At 41.7% G+C, this 14,167-nt stretch overlaps 1 protein-coding gene across 6 annotated transcripts in view; it reads right to left on the bottom strand.

The window, feature by feature from the left end:
- The window catches only part of LOC132377830 (receptor-type tyrosine-protein phosphatase gamma-like), a 671,456-nt gene that overhangs the window by 289,871 nt on the left and 367,418 nt on the right, over nt 1–14,167 (bottom strand). For all 6 annotated transcript variants that reach the window (XM_059944246.1, XM_059944241.1, XM_059944240.1 and 3 more), the window contains one exon: nt 7,340–7,432. In XM_059944246.1, the coding sequence (XP_059800229.1) occupies nt 7,340–7,432 (93 nt within the window). The remainder of the gene's footprint in view (nt 1–7,339; nt 7,433–14,167) is intronic.

The following is a 14,167-nucleotide window of genomic DNA, read 5'->3' as shown; positions in this document are numbered from 1 at the left end:
ATTCCTCACTCCAGGAAAAGCAAGTCCAGCTCATCCAATCACTGCCCATGACAAAAGTCCTCCTGTCCAGACAAACTCCTGGTCAATTTTCTGTAGAGTCTCCAGTGCAATCAGATCTTTCTCTAGAGCAGTGCCCAGAACTGTGCACAATACTCCAATGTGGACTAAACGATTTGTTTAAAAGTTGAAATATGATGTGGTAACCCTTATATTCTACGTTCAACCTCTGAAGGCAAGCATATGCCATATGTGTCCTTCACCACTCTATCCATCTTTATCACTTTCAGGAAACTATGGACTTGGGAATGGAGAAGCTGCTTTGATCAAACATGTGATGCAAGATATAAGCACAATCTTCTTGCATCACAGAAAATGATGTATAAAGTACAAATGGACTGCCCCTGTGTTGCTAGTCCTGGCAAGTTGTAATGGTACAAAAAAGATAGAGATTACATCCTGCATCACTGATTAATATCACCTCTTGTCATTTTTACATTTGTGAAATGGGATTGCTTTCTTCAGAACTTTTGAATCCGGAAAATCTGTATTCAAGTAATGTGCATTGCATAGAAAAATTTTCCTGAACTAGTAAAATATTGAAGCTATATTTCTATATTTCCTTAGTTGAAATTTGCACAGTTTGGCTGTGAAAAAATACTGAATTACAGTTACATTTTGAAGAAAGGCCAAAGATACTTTCCACAGTTTCATTTGCAGTCTTAAATGTGAACACCTCTTCAATAACAGACTTGATACAATACTTTTTAAAATACAAAACATCACATCAACCTTACTATAAGAAATACCACAGGATTGCTGTAATACTAAAAAACGCAGTGCTGGGAATAAGTCAACAGGAAACCTACAGAGTGTGTTTCTCATCTGCAGCCTAAAATTGATAAGCACATTTCCATCTGTTCAATTAACTGTCAGAATTTGCTTAATTCGACATGCATGGAACAATCCTTTCAAAAGGCATATCGCCCAGCTTGCAGTGGGTTTTGTAAATTGGATGACATATTGTATAGAAGATACATTATACAAAATAATTCAGAACCTTTAACTAAGGTGCAAAATGAAGCAATTGGCATCCACGTTACCTTCATGATTGGGTGAATATCTGGCAATCATTATTTAATTTTTTATATTGCAGGTCACAAACATGAAATACTATACTTTTTAAAAATACTGTGTATCACAGATAATCTTGGTCATTAGCACTGAGGAGACGTAATCGTACTGAATGACAGAGCAGGCTAGGTAGCCAACTCTTGTTCCTACGTTCTTATGCAGCACCCTTACCACCATTGATGTTGGGCCCCAAATCCATTGTTCACTGAAAGCGGTGGTAAAGAAGGCATATGGCAAGCTTGTCTTCATTCGTCAGTGCAATAAATATACGCGACAGGAGGCTATGTTGCACCTTCAGCGTATAAAACACTGGTTAGGCTGCCCTTGAAGTATTAGAAAACATAGAAGAGTACAGCACAGGAGCAGACCATTCAGCCCACAATGCTATGCCAAATCAGCTAAAAGGCAAATCAAAAACACCCAGACACAAACCCCTCCTACCAGCAGCATGTCCATATTCTTCCATCTTCCTTAGATCCATGAGCCTACCCAAATGTCTCTTAAGAGCATCTAATGTACGTGCTTCTACCACTGTACCAGGTAGCGCATTCCAGATATCCACCACTCTCTGAGTAAAAAATTTGCCCCTCACCTCCCTCTTACCTTCAATACATGCTATCTGCTATTAGATATTTCAACCTTGGGAAACAGATACACTCTGTCCACTCTATCGATGCCTCTTATAATCTTGTAAACCTCTATCAGAACTCCCTTCAGCCTCTGGCACTCCAGAGAAAACAACTCGAGTTTATTTAGCCTCTCATCATAGCACATGCCCTCTTAGCCAGGCAGCATTCTGGTAAACCTCTTCTGCACCCTCAACATCATTCCTATAATGGGGTGACCAGAGTGTACACAATACTCCAGACATGGCCAAACCAAGATTTTATAAAGTTTCCACCTAACCGCCTGACTTTTGAAACCAAAGCCACAATTACTAAAAGCAAGCATTCCATAAAACTTCTTAACCATCTTATCAACCCATGTAGCCAATTTGAAGAGCTATGAACCCGGATCCCCAGATCTCTCTGCTCAAGAACACTGTTCTTAACACTGATCCTTAATACTGTTAAGGATCCTGCCCTTAATAGTGTACCGTCTCCTTGCATTTATGCTACTGAGGTGCAACACCTCACATTTATCTGGGTTAAAACTCCATCTGCCACATCTGGTAGTCACTATTCCTTAACTGTTCACCCACTGAAAGATCAGTCAGCTGGCCAGACTCATTACCTGACACCAAGTTCATTTTAACCCCTCCTCTCATTGGACCATTCACATAATGATTTAAGAAACCTTCCTAGATACACTTTGCAAACCTGGTACATTAATCACCTATCCCTGACCCGTCTCAGTCAAGTTTCAGTAATAGCTACATCATAGTTCCATGTACTGATCTATCTAAGTTCATTACCCTTACCTAGCATTAAAATATTTACACTTCAAACTATCCAACCCATCATACCTGTTATTTCGATTTTGGCTTTCACTACCTCCCCTGACATCTACCTTCTGGTCCGATCTGTCCTGGTGTTCCCAGCCCCCTGAAACACTAGTCTAAGCTCTCCGAAGGAGCATTTGCAAACCTCCTGGCTAGGACCTACTCCAGTTCAGATGCAACCCGTCCCTCTTGTACAGATCACCTCTTCTCCTGAAAAGGTTCTAATGACCCAAGAGCTTGAAACCCTGCCTCCTGCACCATCTCCACAGCACTCATTCATCCAAGTTATCGCCTTATTCCTACCTGCACTAGCCTCATTACAACCTTGGACGTCCTTCTCTTCAGCCTTTTTCCTGACTGTATAGGACCCCTTCCCCTTTGCTGCCAAAATGCACCAGAACCTCAGGCTATTCCCCCTCCCCTTTGAGAATATCCTGCAGCCACTCCAATGACTTGCAGTCGGGAGGCAATACACCATCCTACTGTCTCTTTTGCAACCAAAGAATCTCCTTTCTATTCCCCCAACTATCAAGTCCCCTAAACTACCATACTACCCGACTTTACCCTTCCCTGTTGAGCCTCAGAGCCGGCCACAGTATTGTCAACCTGGCTGCTACTGCTGTGATCTGATGAGTCATTCCCCCTCTCCCAACCCCAAGCAGTATCCAAAGAGGTGTACTCACTGCTGAGGAATGGCCACAGGGGAACACGGCACTGACTTCTTAATCCCCTTACCTCTCCTGGTGGTCACCCACCTACTGTGTGAAAGCTCTACTCTGGGCATGACCACCTCCTCAAAAGTCTTGTCTATATGAACTTCAGACCCCTGAATGATCCTGAGCACATACAACTCCAGCTCCAACTCCTTGACTCGGTCAGTCAGGCGCTAAAGTTGGGTGTACTTCCTGCAGATATAGTCACCAGGAAAACCATCAGATATCCTGAATTCCTACATCTGTCAGGAGGAGCATTCCATCCTGACACTGAAATCTTCTGAGCTGCACCTTCGCCTGTTCACACCAAAGCTTAAGTCAAAGACTTCACACTCTATCACTGGCACACTATTGTGTGCAGTTTTGGTCACCCATTGTAGGGAAGATGTAATCCCGATGCTTTGGACAGGTTACAGGTGATGTTTGCCAGGATGTTACCTAGATTAGAGGGAATGACCTTTAAGGATAATTTGAACAAACTTTAGTTATTTTCTCTGGAGCTTCAGATGTGGAGGGGAGGCTTAACAGAAGTTAATAAAACTATGAGAGGCAAATGTAGAGTGGACAGTCAGAATCTTTCCTTTTCCAGGGTAGAAATGTCAAATATGTGAGGACATGCATTTAAAGTAAGAGGGAAAAATCAAAGGAAGCTTTGTGGACCAATTTATATTCCACAGACTGAGTATATATTTGAAATGCACTGCCAGTAGTAGTGGTGGAGGCACATACAACCGTGACATTTAAGAGGCAATTGAATAAGCATGTGAATCGACAAGGAGAAGGGGGATATAAATAATGTACACACCAAAAAGATTTAGCTTTTTTTGGCATTATGTTCAGTATTGAAATTGGGTGACAAAAGGACTCTTCCTGTGCTATACAGTTCTATGTTCTTGAGGGGCATCCAGTGAGTGCTGCTGCTCCTCCTTGCCAATGAAGAATGCTGAAAGGTTATGTTAGAAAATCACATGGCGGCAGGGGAATGGATAGTGGGGGTGGAAGGTGGTTTCTACCTAAACTCTCCGTTTAAACCTATGCCCTCTGGTTTAGATATCCCCCACCCTAGGGAAAGCACTATCTATGCCCCTCATAATTTTATAAACTTCAATAAGATTATCATTCAATCTCCTGTGCTGCAGTAAGAATAAATCCAGACTATTCAATCTCTCCTTATAAATGAAGCCCTCCAGACCAGGCAACATTCCAGTAAATCTCTTCTGCACTGTTCCTAATACTACAGTCGTGTGGTGACTAGAACTGTACACATTCTAAGATAGCATGCATGCAATTTTCCACTCTCATAGGAAGATCTTCTGCAGAATGAACACACACAAGAATGTCTTTAAGTGCTCTTTGCACTTTTTGAGAAACACTACAGATATTTAACTGTAACTTCGTAAATATGTGCTGGGTTGATTGGGACAAATTTTCACCTTTACAATCTGAATAGTAATCTGGCAGTATGGAGGTAGTATTTTAAATCCATTAATTTAAACACAGTGCACATTGGATGGATTCAGTAATAGGTAGCCAATCCAGCCTGACACATGGTGAGAAGAAAACTTCACTCTGCTTTCCTAGTATACCAGCAAAGTTACAGAGAGTTCTTGGCGTGAAAACACAGGCAGAGGGAAAATCGTAACTGTCAGCCTTGGGCTACTGCAATGAAATCAAAAAACTTATTTGTATTTTCTTCTTTATACAATGCCCACATTGTCAAAACATGAATTAAACATTCAGAATAAATAATTTTAAAAAGGACAGTTATTAAAGGAATCAAGAAAATGAAAAGAAAACAAAGCAGTCTCAAAAGATTAATTTTAGAGAGGAATATCAAGATGGTACAGGCAGTCCCCCGAGTTACGAACGTCCGACTTACGAACAACTTGTACTTATGAACTGCAGAAGGAGAACGCCATCCGCCATTTTGTTGGATCGCGACGCTGTCCATCATTTTAAGTCATTGACGTTCACACTGTGTTGAGTGTGTAACTTTGTATTTGGCTTAAATTGTTCTTAGCAAGATTCTCCCTGACCCCATCCCCCCCTTTCCAGTCGGCTGGTGGCACAGTGAGATCAGCGCCGGGCTCGAGAACAGAGGTTCCGGAGTTCAATCCAGTGACAGACCGCTCCCGAGCGCGCTCTCCATCTGTGCCGGGTTGATGTCGAGCTTGCAACTCGACCTCATAAAAGAAAACACTGCCACCTCCAGTTTAAATTCCCACGCGGAATATTGTGGAGAATCGAATTCTCAAATCCAGCACAGCACCCCCCACTTGTCCCATTTAACCTGTATCAGTGCGGTGGAATTTAGGACCCAGGGAACTCAGTGCGGTGGTCCTTAGGACCCAGCGAAACCTGCCACCCGCAGAGTCTCTGTTCCATTGATGGGAAATGATCACGATTGAAAATAAAGTGGAAATAATAAAGTGATCAGAAAGAGGTGAAACATCATCGGTCATTGGAAAAGTGTTAGGCTACAGTCAGTCAACAATCAGAACAATTTTAAAGGATAAAGTGCGAATAATGGAGCATGTGAAAGGCCCTGCCCCAATGAAAGCTACAATTATTACTAAGCAACGCAGTGGTTTAATTATTGGAATACATACATTTCTTAAGTGTTTTATATGCATAGAAAGGTAAAATATATACTATATACTAAGACAAACTTTTGACTAACTGACGCTAAATAATACCAGATGTACTTGTTCCGACTTATGTACAAATCCGACTTAAAGACAGAGACAGGAATGGAACTCATTCGTAACCCGGGGACTGCCTGTATATCCCATTCATCCCAATCAGGAAGTAAGTGCGAAAGAAATAAAAAGGCAAACCCCATGGACTCTATCGGCCAAATGACATCCTATGTCACAAGGGAACAGCAGGGTCATACCTCTGAATGATGGGCATGAAAACCAGGAAAAATGAAAGACTGAACATAAGAGAATCTGCAGATGCTGGAAATCCAAAGACTAATTTTCCAGAGGAAGAGCGAGGAAGACACTTGTAAATAGAGAATCACAGAGGCCGTTGTCTCAGTAGCATATGATTATAGACAAGGTAGAAAATGAATGAAAACAAGGAGAGTTAACTAAGCTGATAAATTCCTTCTGCATTGGGATGGGAAGGGAGAGAGAATTTGATAAAGACAATTATGCTTTTTTACTTACAAAGAATTCCATTGTTGATTCTGTTTCAACAAATAAAATCCTTTCAGAAGTAGGATATTTAAACTGTTGGTTCTTGATTCTGATTCAGATTTTGTATATCCAGTAGTTTTATTGCAATCATTTGTGCAGCAGTAATAAAAATAATACTAGCATAAAACCCATTCACTCTAAGTACAGTGTTAATGATTGGAATTAATGAGCTTCCAGTAGTATCACTACCTTATGCTGGTGTGTACTGATAAAGGAACACAAAAGCAGGCATTAAATGAAGGAACTCGCGTAAGCTTTAAGAAAAAGAAAAATGTGTTAACATTGAACTGCAGCTATTCTGGGTCTACAGCAAAACTTGATGATCTTAGATGTCACAACATTCCTAAAACCTGAAGGTGTGAAAATTGAATCAATTATGGCTGTCATAATGCAACTTTGGATGAGTATAACAAAACTGTTGCCCTAGCACCAGTCTGAAAATGCAGTTAAGGAATTTGCAATGTGAGGCTTGCAAGACGGTGTTTGGTCTGTAGTGCAGGTTTGAAATTGCATTGCACCGTATCAGGGTTACAGACAACTTACTTTTATTCAGTGTATTTTAAATCATGGATGATAGAGCATTGTAAAAGTCTGACTCAAACTTTAAGAAACTCAATCTGCAGATTACAAATATTTAAACTGATTATATATGACTGCAGTGTTCTTATTTCACAATTTGATCTCTTCCGAGAAAGGCTACAGATTCTGTTCCGGTTTGTATTACACTGTCTTATCATATTAAATTCTTTATTACAAGCTGATTTTAAACAGAAGCTTAAACAGTTCAGTGCTGTGTAGACAAGACATTACTCTGCAGGGTGCTGCAGCAAAACCATCCTACTTTATCTTACCTGAAGGAATATCGCCATTGCTCCTGCAACACCATTTCTTCTGGATGTCATGTCCATGTCACCATTGTCAGGATTTGAAAGATAAATCTGCATCTGTTTTTACAAAGGGACAACAAAAAGCAAAATATTTATAAAGGAGTTATTTTAAATAGCTATTTTCTGCATTTATTCTGTTACAATTTTGAATTAATTGGTTAAAAAAACCAACATGAAGTAATTAAGAATCATGTAACCCTTTAGTAAAGCTTTCATTAATCAATGAAAATTATGTCAGTTAAGTCACACACATTCAGAATGATGTCCTCATACAACATCTAAAATCCCAGCAGAATACTTTTCACAGGAGAATGAAGAACACTAGCAAAATGACCTTCTGTAAAATCAAACAATTAGGAAGATAATTTTAATGCAGTAATTAGATGTGTTCAGTGAATTACTCCCTATAAAAACATTTTTTGATGGTACCAATGCAAATTAATCAGAAAGCGAATAAGTACATCTTTCAAAACGTAGTTACCATCTTTATTGTGATATATACATTTATATTTTATTCAACTACTTGTGTATGTTAAAACATTGACTTTCGAAATATAATGGCAATCATAATGGGTTAATGACAACTGATTAATCCTCTTAAGTATGTGTACTTGATTATCAAAAACAAAATTTGATATTTTATGTGCATGCACAAATACCCTTTCATCTTTTCTTCAGTGCCACTAATGTGTTGCTCAATACCTAGTCATCCAGTCATAACATCATGCTTCAAGAAATCATCTGTGATATTATACAACCTTCAATACTTGTAAAATATGAAAAATTAGCCTAATTCAAAATTTCTGAAATATGCCATGTGCTTTTAAACTCCCTTTTCAGAGTAAAACCAAGCAATGGAGGGAACTGTACCAGAGGGGCAGATGTACCCAGTCCATTACTCCCTTGCCAAGCCAATAGCAAATTCAAACTGCAGGTTCCATTCTGTACTTTTTTTAATCAAGGTGTTTGTCTATTTTTCCATGAAGAATTGCAGACTAGTTTAGTTTCAAGACCAAATTACCATGTCTGTATAACCTTATCTTTTTCCTGAATAAAAAACAGTGATGTTCACTGCAAACATTTTGGGTTTGAAAGAACACCTGCAATTCTAGAAAATATAAAACGCATCTTATTTTCTTAGTCTTTTTATGATCCTCATGGCTGATTTCTCTGGCAATTCACTGATACAAGAAGAAGCTCATCCAAATGCAATTTGCAGCCGATTATTCAAGGGCTTGTTGGAAAAAACTCGTTATTCTCTTAAAGCATGATCATCTGGATTATGATTACATTTTTGCTGTAGGGTAATGTGTCTGGGAAACATGTCCCCAGGTTCTGCAAAGTTTCCCCAGAGGAATGACGGAAGTGACCAGAAGGAGGTGAGATGGTTTCTTACCAGACAATCTCAACAGGATCCCAAATACTTACACATTAAACAGAGAGGGAAATTTTGCAGATGGAGGAGGGAAGGGTAGAAATAGTAACACAGTTCTGTTGCTGTTTCTACTCTTACCCCTTCAACTATCACTCATCTCACTTTAATCATAGCCACCTTTCAATGCACACCAGCTCTGGCCCCACCCCTCCCTTCACTTCTATACACAGACTATCTTCCATCTACCTTCAGTCCAGATAATAGACAATAGACAATAGGTGCAGAAGTAGACCATTCAGCCCTTCGAGCCTGCACTGCCATTCTGAGATCATGGTTGATCATTCCTGCCTTGTCCCCATATCCCTTGATTCCCCTATCCATAAGATACCTATCTAGCTCCTTCTTGAAAGCATCCAGAGAATTGGCCTCCACTGCCTTCTGAGGCAGTGCATTCCAGACCCCCACAGCTCTCCGGGAGAAGAAGTTTTTCCTTAACTCTGTCCTAAATGACCTACCCCTTATTCGCGAGCCATGCCCTCTGGTCCTGGATTCTCCCAGCATCTGGAACATATTTCCTGCCTCTATCTTGTCCAATCCCTTAATAATCTTATGTAACCTCTTGGGTCGCCTCAGGCTCGCTCAGCTCGTTTCGTCTAGGGGAAGCAGCCTTCGGCCCCACCAAACTGGGTAATCAGCTGGTGTGGATGCTGTGTGATGTCCCCGCGTCACCCAAAAACAGACAGTACACCATATGCGATTGAACGAGTACAATTTATAAAGGTTACTATAACTAAGTGATTAATAATGATACAGTATATATTAAGAAAAAAATAAAGAAAAGGCGCCAAACTTATCAAAGTCCAAACCACTTCGTGCACAACCGTTGGAGCTCAGTTACTGAAGTCTTCTGGCCACCATTCGATCCCCTCCGAACTCCTCGACTCGCAGCTCAGGACCCTCTGAAGTGGTCAACCAAGCACATCTAGCTTCATCCCCCCTCCTCGGAGAACCTCCTGGCCTCGGACCCCCGCTTGGGGTCTGTTCCTCGCCCAGCTTACAGCATTGCATCCTCTCTCTCAACCCCCTCGCGCCGATCTGCCCAAAAACCCGTCAACAATCGCTTACAGACTCAGAAGAAAGAAAAACATTAATCCCCATTTGGTTTACAAAGGAATACAATTCTCGTTATCAGTAAATTTTAACCCAAACAAGCTTCCAGCACTCTCTCGCAACAAAGAAGCATTCCTGCTTTTAACAAAACAAAGAAGCCCTTTTGATTACATACACAGTAACAAAGAAAAAGAGAAGAAACCCCCTTTACACTTATATGTTGCAATCAGATCCCCTCTCAATCTCCTTAATTCCAGCGGGTACAAGCCCAGTCTCTCTAACCTCTCTGCGTAAAACAGTCCGGACATCCCAGGAATTAACCTTGTGAATCTACGCTGCACTTCCTCTACAGCCAGGATGTCCTTCCTTAACCCTGGAGACCAAAACTGTACACAATACTCCAGGTGTGGTCTCACCAGGGCCCTGTACAAATGCAAAAGGATTTCCTTGCTCTTGTACTCAATTCCCTTTGTAATAAAGGCCAACATTCCATTAGCCTTCTTCACTGCCTGCTGCACTTGCTCATTCACCTTCAGTGACTGATGAACAAGGACTCCTAGATCTCTTTGTATTTCTCCCTTACCTAAATCTACACCATTCAGATAATAATCTGCCTTCCTGTTCTTACTCCCAAAGTGGATAACCTCACACTTATTCACATTAAACGTCATCTACCAAGTATTTGCCCACTCACTCAGCCTATCCAAGTCACCCTGAATTCTCCTAACATCCTCATCACATGTCACACTGCCACCACCAGCTTAGTATCATCAGCAAACTTGCTGATGTTATTCTCAATGCCTTCATCTAAATCGTTGATGTAAATCGTAAACAGCTGTGGTCCCAATACCGAGCCCTGTGGCACCCCACTAGTCACCACCTGCCATTCCGAGAAATACCCATTCACCGTTACCCTTTGCTTTCTATCTGCCAACCAGTTTTCTATCCATGTCAATATCTTCCCCCCAACGCCATGAGCTCTGATTTTACCCACCAATCTCCTATGTGGGACCTTATCAAATGCCTTCTGAAAATCGAGGTACACTACATCCGCTGGATCTCCCTTGTCTAACTTCCTGGTTACATCCTCGAAAAACTCCAATAGATTAGTCAAGCATGATTTGCACTTGGTAAATCCATGCTGGCTTGGCCCAATCCTATCACTGCTATCTAGATATGCCACTATTTCATCTTTAATAATGGACTCTAGCATCTTCCCCACTATTGATGTTAGGCTGACAGGACGATAGATCTCTGTTTTCTCCCTCTCTCCTTTCTTAAAAAGTGGGATGACATTAGCCATTCTCCAACCCTCAGGAACTGATCCTGAATCTAAGGAACATTGGAAAATGATTACCAATGCATCCGCAATTTCCAGGGCCACCTCCTTTAGTACCCAAGGATGCAGACCATCTGGACCTGGGGATTTGTTAGCCTTCAGTCCCATCAGTCTACTCATCACCGTTTCCTTCCTAATGTCAATCTGTTTCATTTCCTCTGTTACCCTATGTCCTTGGCCCATCCATACATCTGGGAGATTGCTTGTGTCTTCCCTAGTGAAGACAGATCTAAAGCACTTATTAAATTCTTCTGCCATTTCTTTGTTTCCCATAACAATTTCACCCCATCCATTCTTCAAGGGCCCAACATTGTTCTTAACTATCTGCTTTCTCTTCACATACCTAAAAAAGCTTTTGCTATCCTCTTTTATATTCCTGGCTAGCTTGCGTTCGTACCTAATTTTTTCTCCCCATATTGCCTTTTTAGTTAAGTTCTGTTGTTCCTTAAAAATTTCCCAATCACCTGTCCTCCCACTCACCTTAGCTCTGTCATACTTCCTTTTTTTTAATGCTATGCAATCTCTGACTTCCTTTGTCAACCACTGTGGCCCCTTTCCCCCCTTTGAATCCTCCCTTCTCCGGGGGATGAACTGATTTTGCGCCTTGTGCATTATTCCCAAGAATACCTGCAATTGCTGTTCCACTGTCTTTTCTGCTAGGATATCTGTCCAGTTCACTTTGGCCAGCTCCTCCCTCATGGCTCCATAGTCTCCCCTGCTCAACTGCAACACTGACACCTCCGATCTGCCTTTATCCTTCTCAAATTGCAGATAAAAACATCATATTGTGATCACTACCTCCTAATGGCTCATTTACTTCAAGATCGCTTATCAAATCCTGTTCATTACACAAGACTAAATCCAGAATAGCCTTGTCCCTGGTCGGCTCTCATACAAGCTGTTCCAAGAATGCATCCCGTAGGCACTCCACAAACTCCCTATCCTGGGGTCCAGCACCAACCTGATTCTCCCAGTTCACCTGCATGTTGAAATTCCCCATAACTACTGTGACATTACCTTTGCCACATGCCAATGTTAACTCCCTATTCAACTTGCATGCTACTGTTTGGTGGCCTGTAGAGACCACCTATTAGGGTCTTTTTGCCCTTACTGTTCTTCAGTTCTATCCACACAGACTCTACTTCTCCTGATCCTATGTCCCCCCTTGCAAAGGACTGAATCTCATTCCTCACCAACAGGGCCACCCCACCCCCTCTGCCCAGATTTCTGTCCCTACGATAGCACATATACCCTTGTACATTCATTTCCCAGGTCTGATCTCCCTGCAGCCATGTCTCTGTTATCCCAACAACATCACAGTTACCCATTTGCACCTCAGCTTCAAGCTCATCCGCCTTATTTCTGACACTTCATGCATTCAGATATAGAACTTTTAGCCCATTTCTCCTCTCTCTGTTTAAATCGCTGTCTGTTGTGTTTAACCCAGCTCCCCGAACTCCCATCGGGCTATATGCCCCTTGAATTTTGTTGTCCTTCCTAAATTTACTTATTCTTTCTGCACATTTAACTCCATGTTCCGCCAGTCCATCCCTCTGTACATGTGTCCTCCTTATCACTTGTTCCGCCTCACCTTTCTCTACTACACACTTAATATTCCAGAACCGTGTAGTCCCCACCTGTCCTTTATTCTTCATCTCGCTATCCTCTCTCGCATTCTGGATCCCTGCCCCCTGCAAATTTAGTTTAACCCCCCCCCCCCCCGAGAAGCACTAGTGAACTTTCCTGCAAGAATGTTAGTACCGCTCCAGTTGAGGTGTAAACCGTCCTGTCGGAACAGATCCCACCTTCCCTGGAACAAAGCCCAATTATCTAAAAACCTGAAGCCCTCCCTCCTGCACCATCCTCTCAGCCACGTATTAATCTGTATAATCCTTCTGTTCCTTGCCTCACTTGCACGTGGCACAGGTAGCAATCCTGAGATTGTTACCCTGGAGGTCCTGCTCTTCAGCTTCGCACCTAACTCCCTGAACTCATCCTACGCAGGACCCCTCACTCATCCTACCCACGTCGTTGGTCCCTACATGGACCACAAAGTCTGGGTTCTTGCCCTCCCTCTCGAGAATAACCTGCACCTGATCTGAGATGTCTCAATCTGAGATGAGTTAAGGGATCTTAACTCAAAATGTTGACTGTTCCTTCCCCTCTACAGAGTTCCTCCCACAGTATTCATTGCTCCAAATTCCAACATCTATAGTCCCGAGTCTCTTGCAGCTCTCTATGAGAGAGAACTTACATATTATCAGTTTTGGGATGCTCACCTCAATCATTATGACCTTGCAGCATGAACTCGGACAAATTGAGGGTACCAGTTTGATGAGAATTCCCCATTTTGTCATCTCTTTCACCAGAACATGGCAACAAACCTCCCCCATTTGCCCAGCAGTCCCAAAAGTCCCCTCTCACATCCTTAACCACTTACATTAAGACACCACTAAGGCCACAAATCTTTATAATTTTAAGGTTTCTTTTCTTCTTCTTTGGGATCAAGGATGAATTACTTCTATTCCTATTTTGTAGGTTCCGAGATGGCTAATGAAACCAGTCCAGGAATCTCAGTCTCTTCCACAGGTGGAGGTGATTGAAGGGGCAGATAGGTAGTTGTTTTGTGAAGTGGCCTGCCCACGAGGTCTCCAAACTCCAAGGCTTTGAAGTTCTCAATCCCATCCCCAGTGCTCTGTTCCATTTTGACAGCCAAAGTTAGAGGTGTGAATATTGCATTTCTTATGGGAAACTCTGAGCGCATCTCTGAAACTTTTCAAAATATTTCAGAAATATTTGTGTAATATTGTAAATATATTGTTTGATTAAGTATTCTTTACAGGTTAATGTCCAAAAGTATGTGAATTATATACATCATTAACGCTCCATGTCATATGTCTGCATCATTATGCCACCATGTTATTTGTGCACGCCTCACTAAAGTACAAGAGCAAAGGAGACACATGGC

This window comes from Hypanus sabinus, chromosome 19, assembly GCF_030144855.1.
Source record: "Hypanus sabinus isolate sHypSab1 chromosome 19, sHypSab1.hap1, whole genome shotgun sequence".
NCBI classification, from domain to species: Eukaryota; Metazoa; Chordata; class Chondrichthyes; order Myliobatiformes; family Dasyatidae; genus Hypanus; species Hypanus sabinus.
The sequence above is the reverse complement of the archived record's forward strand: the minus strand, read 5'-3'. Positions and strand labels throughout refer to the sequence as shown.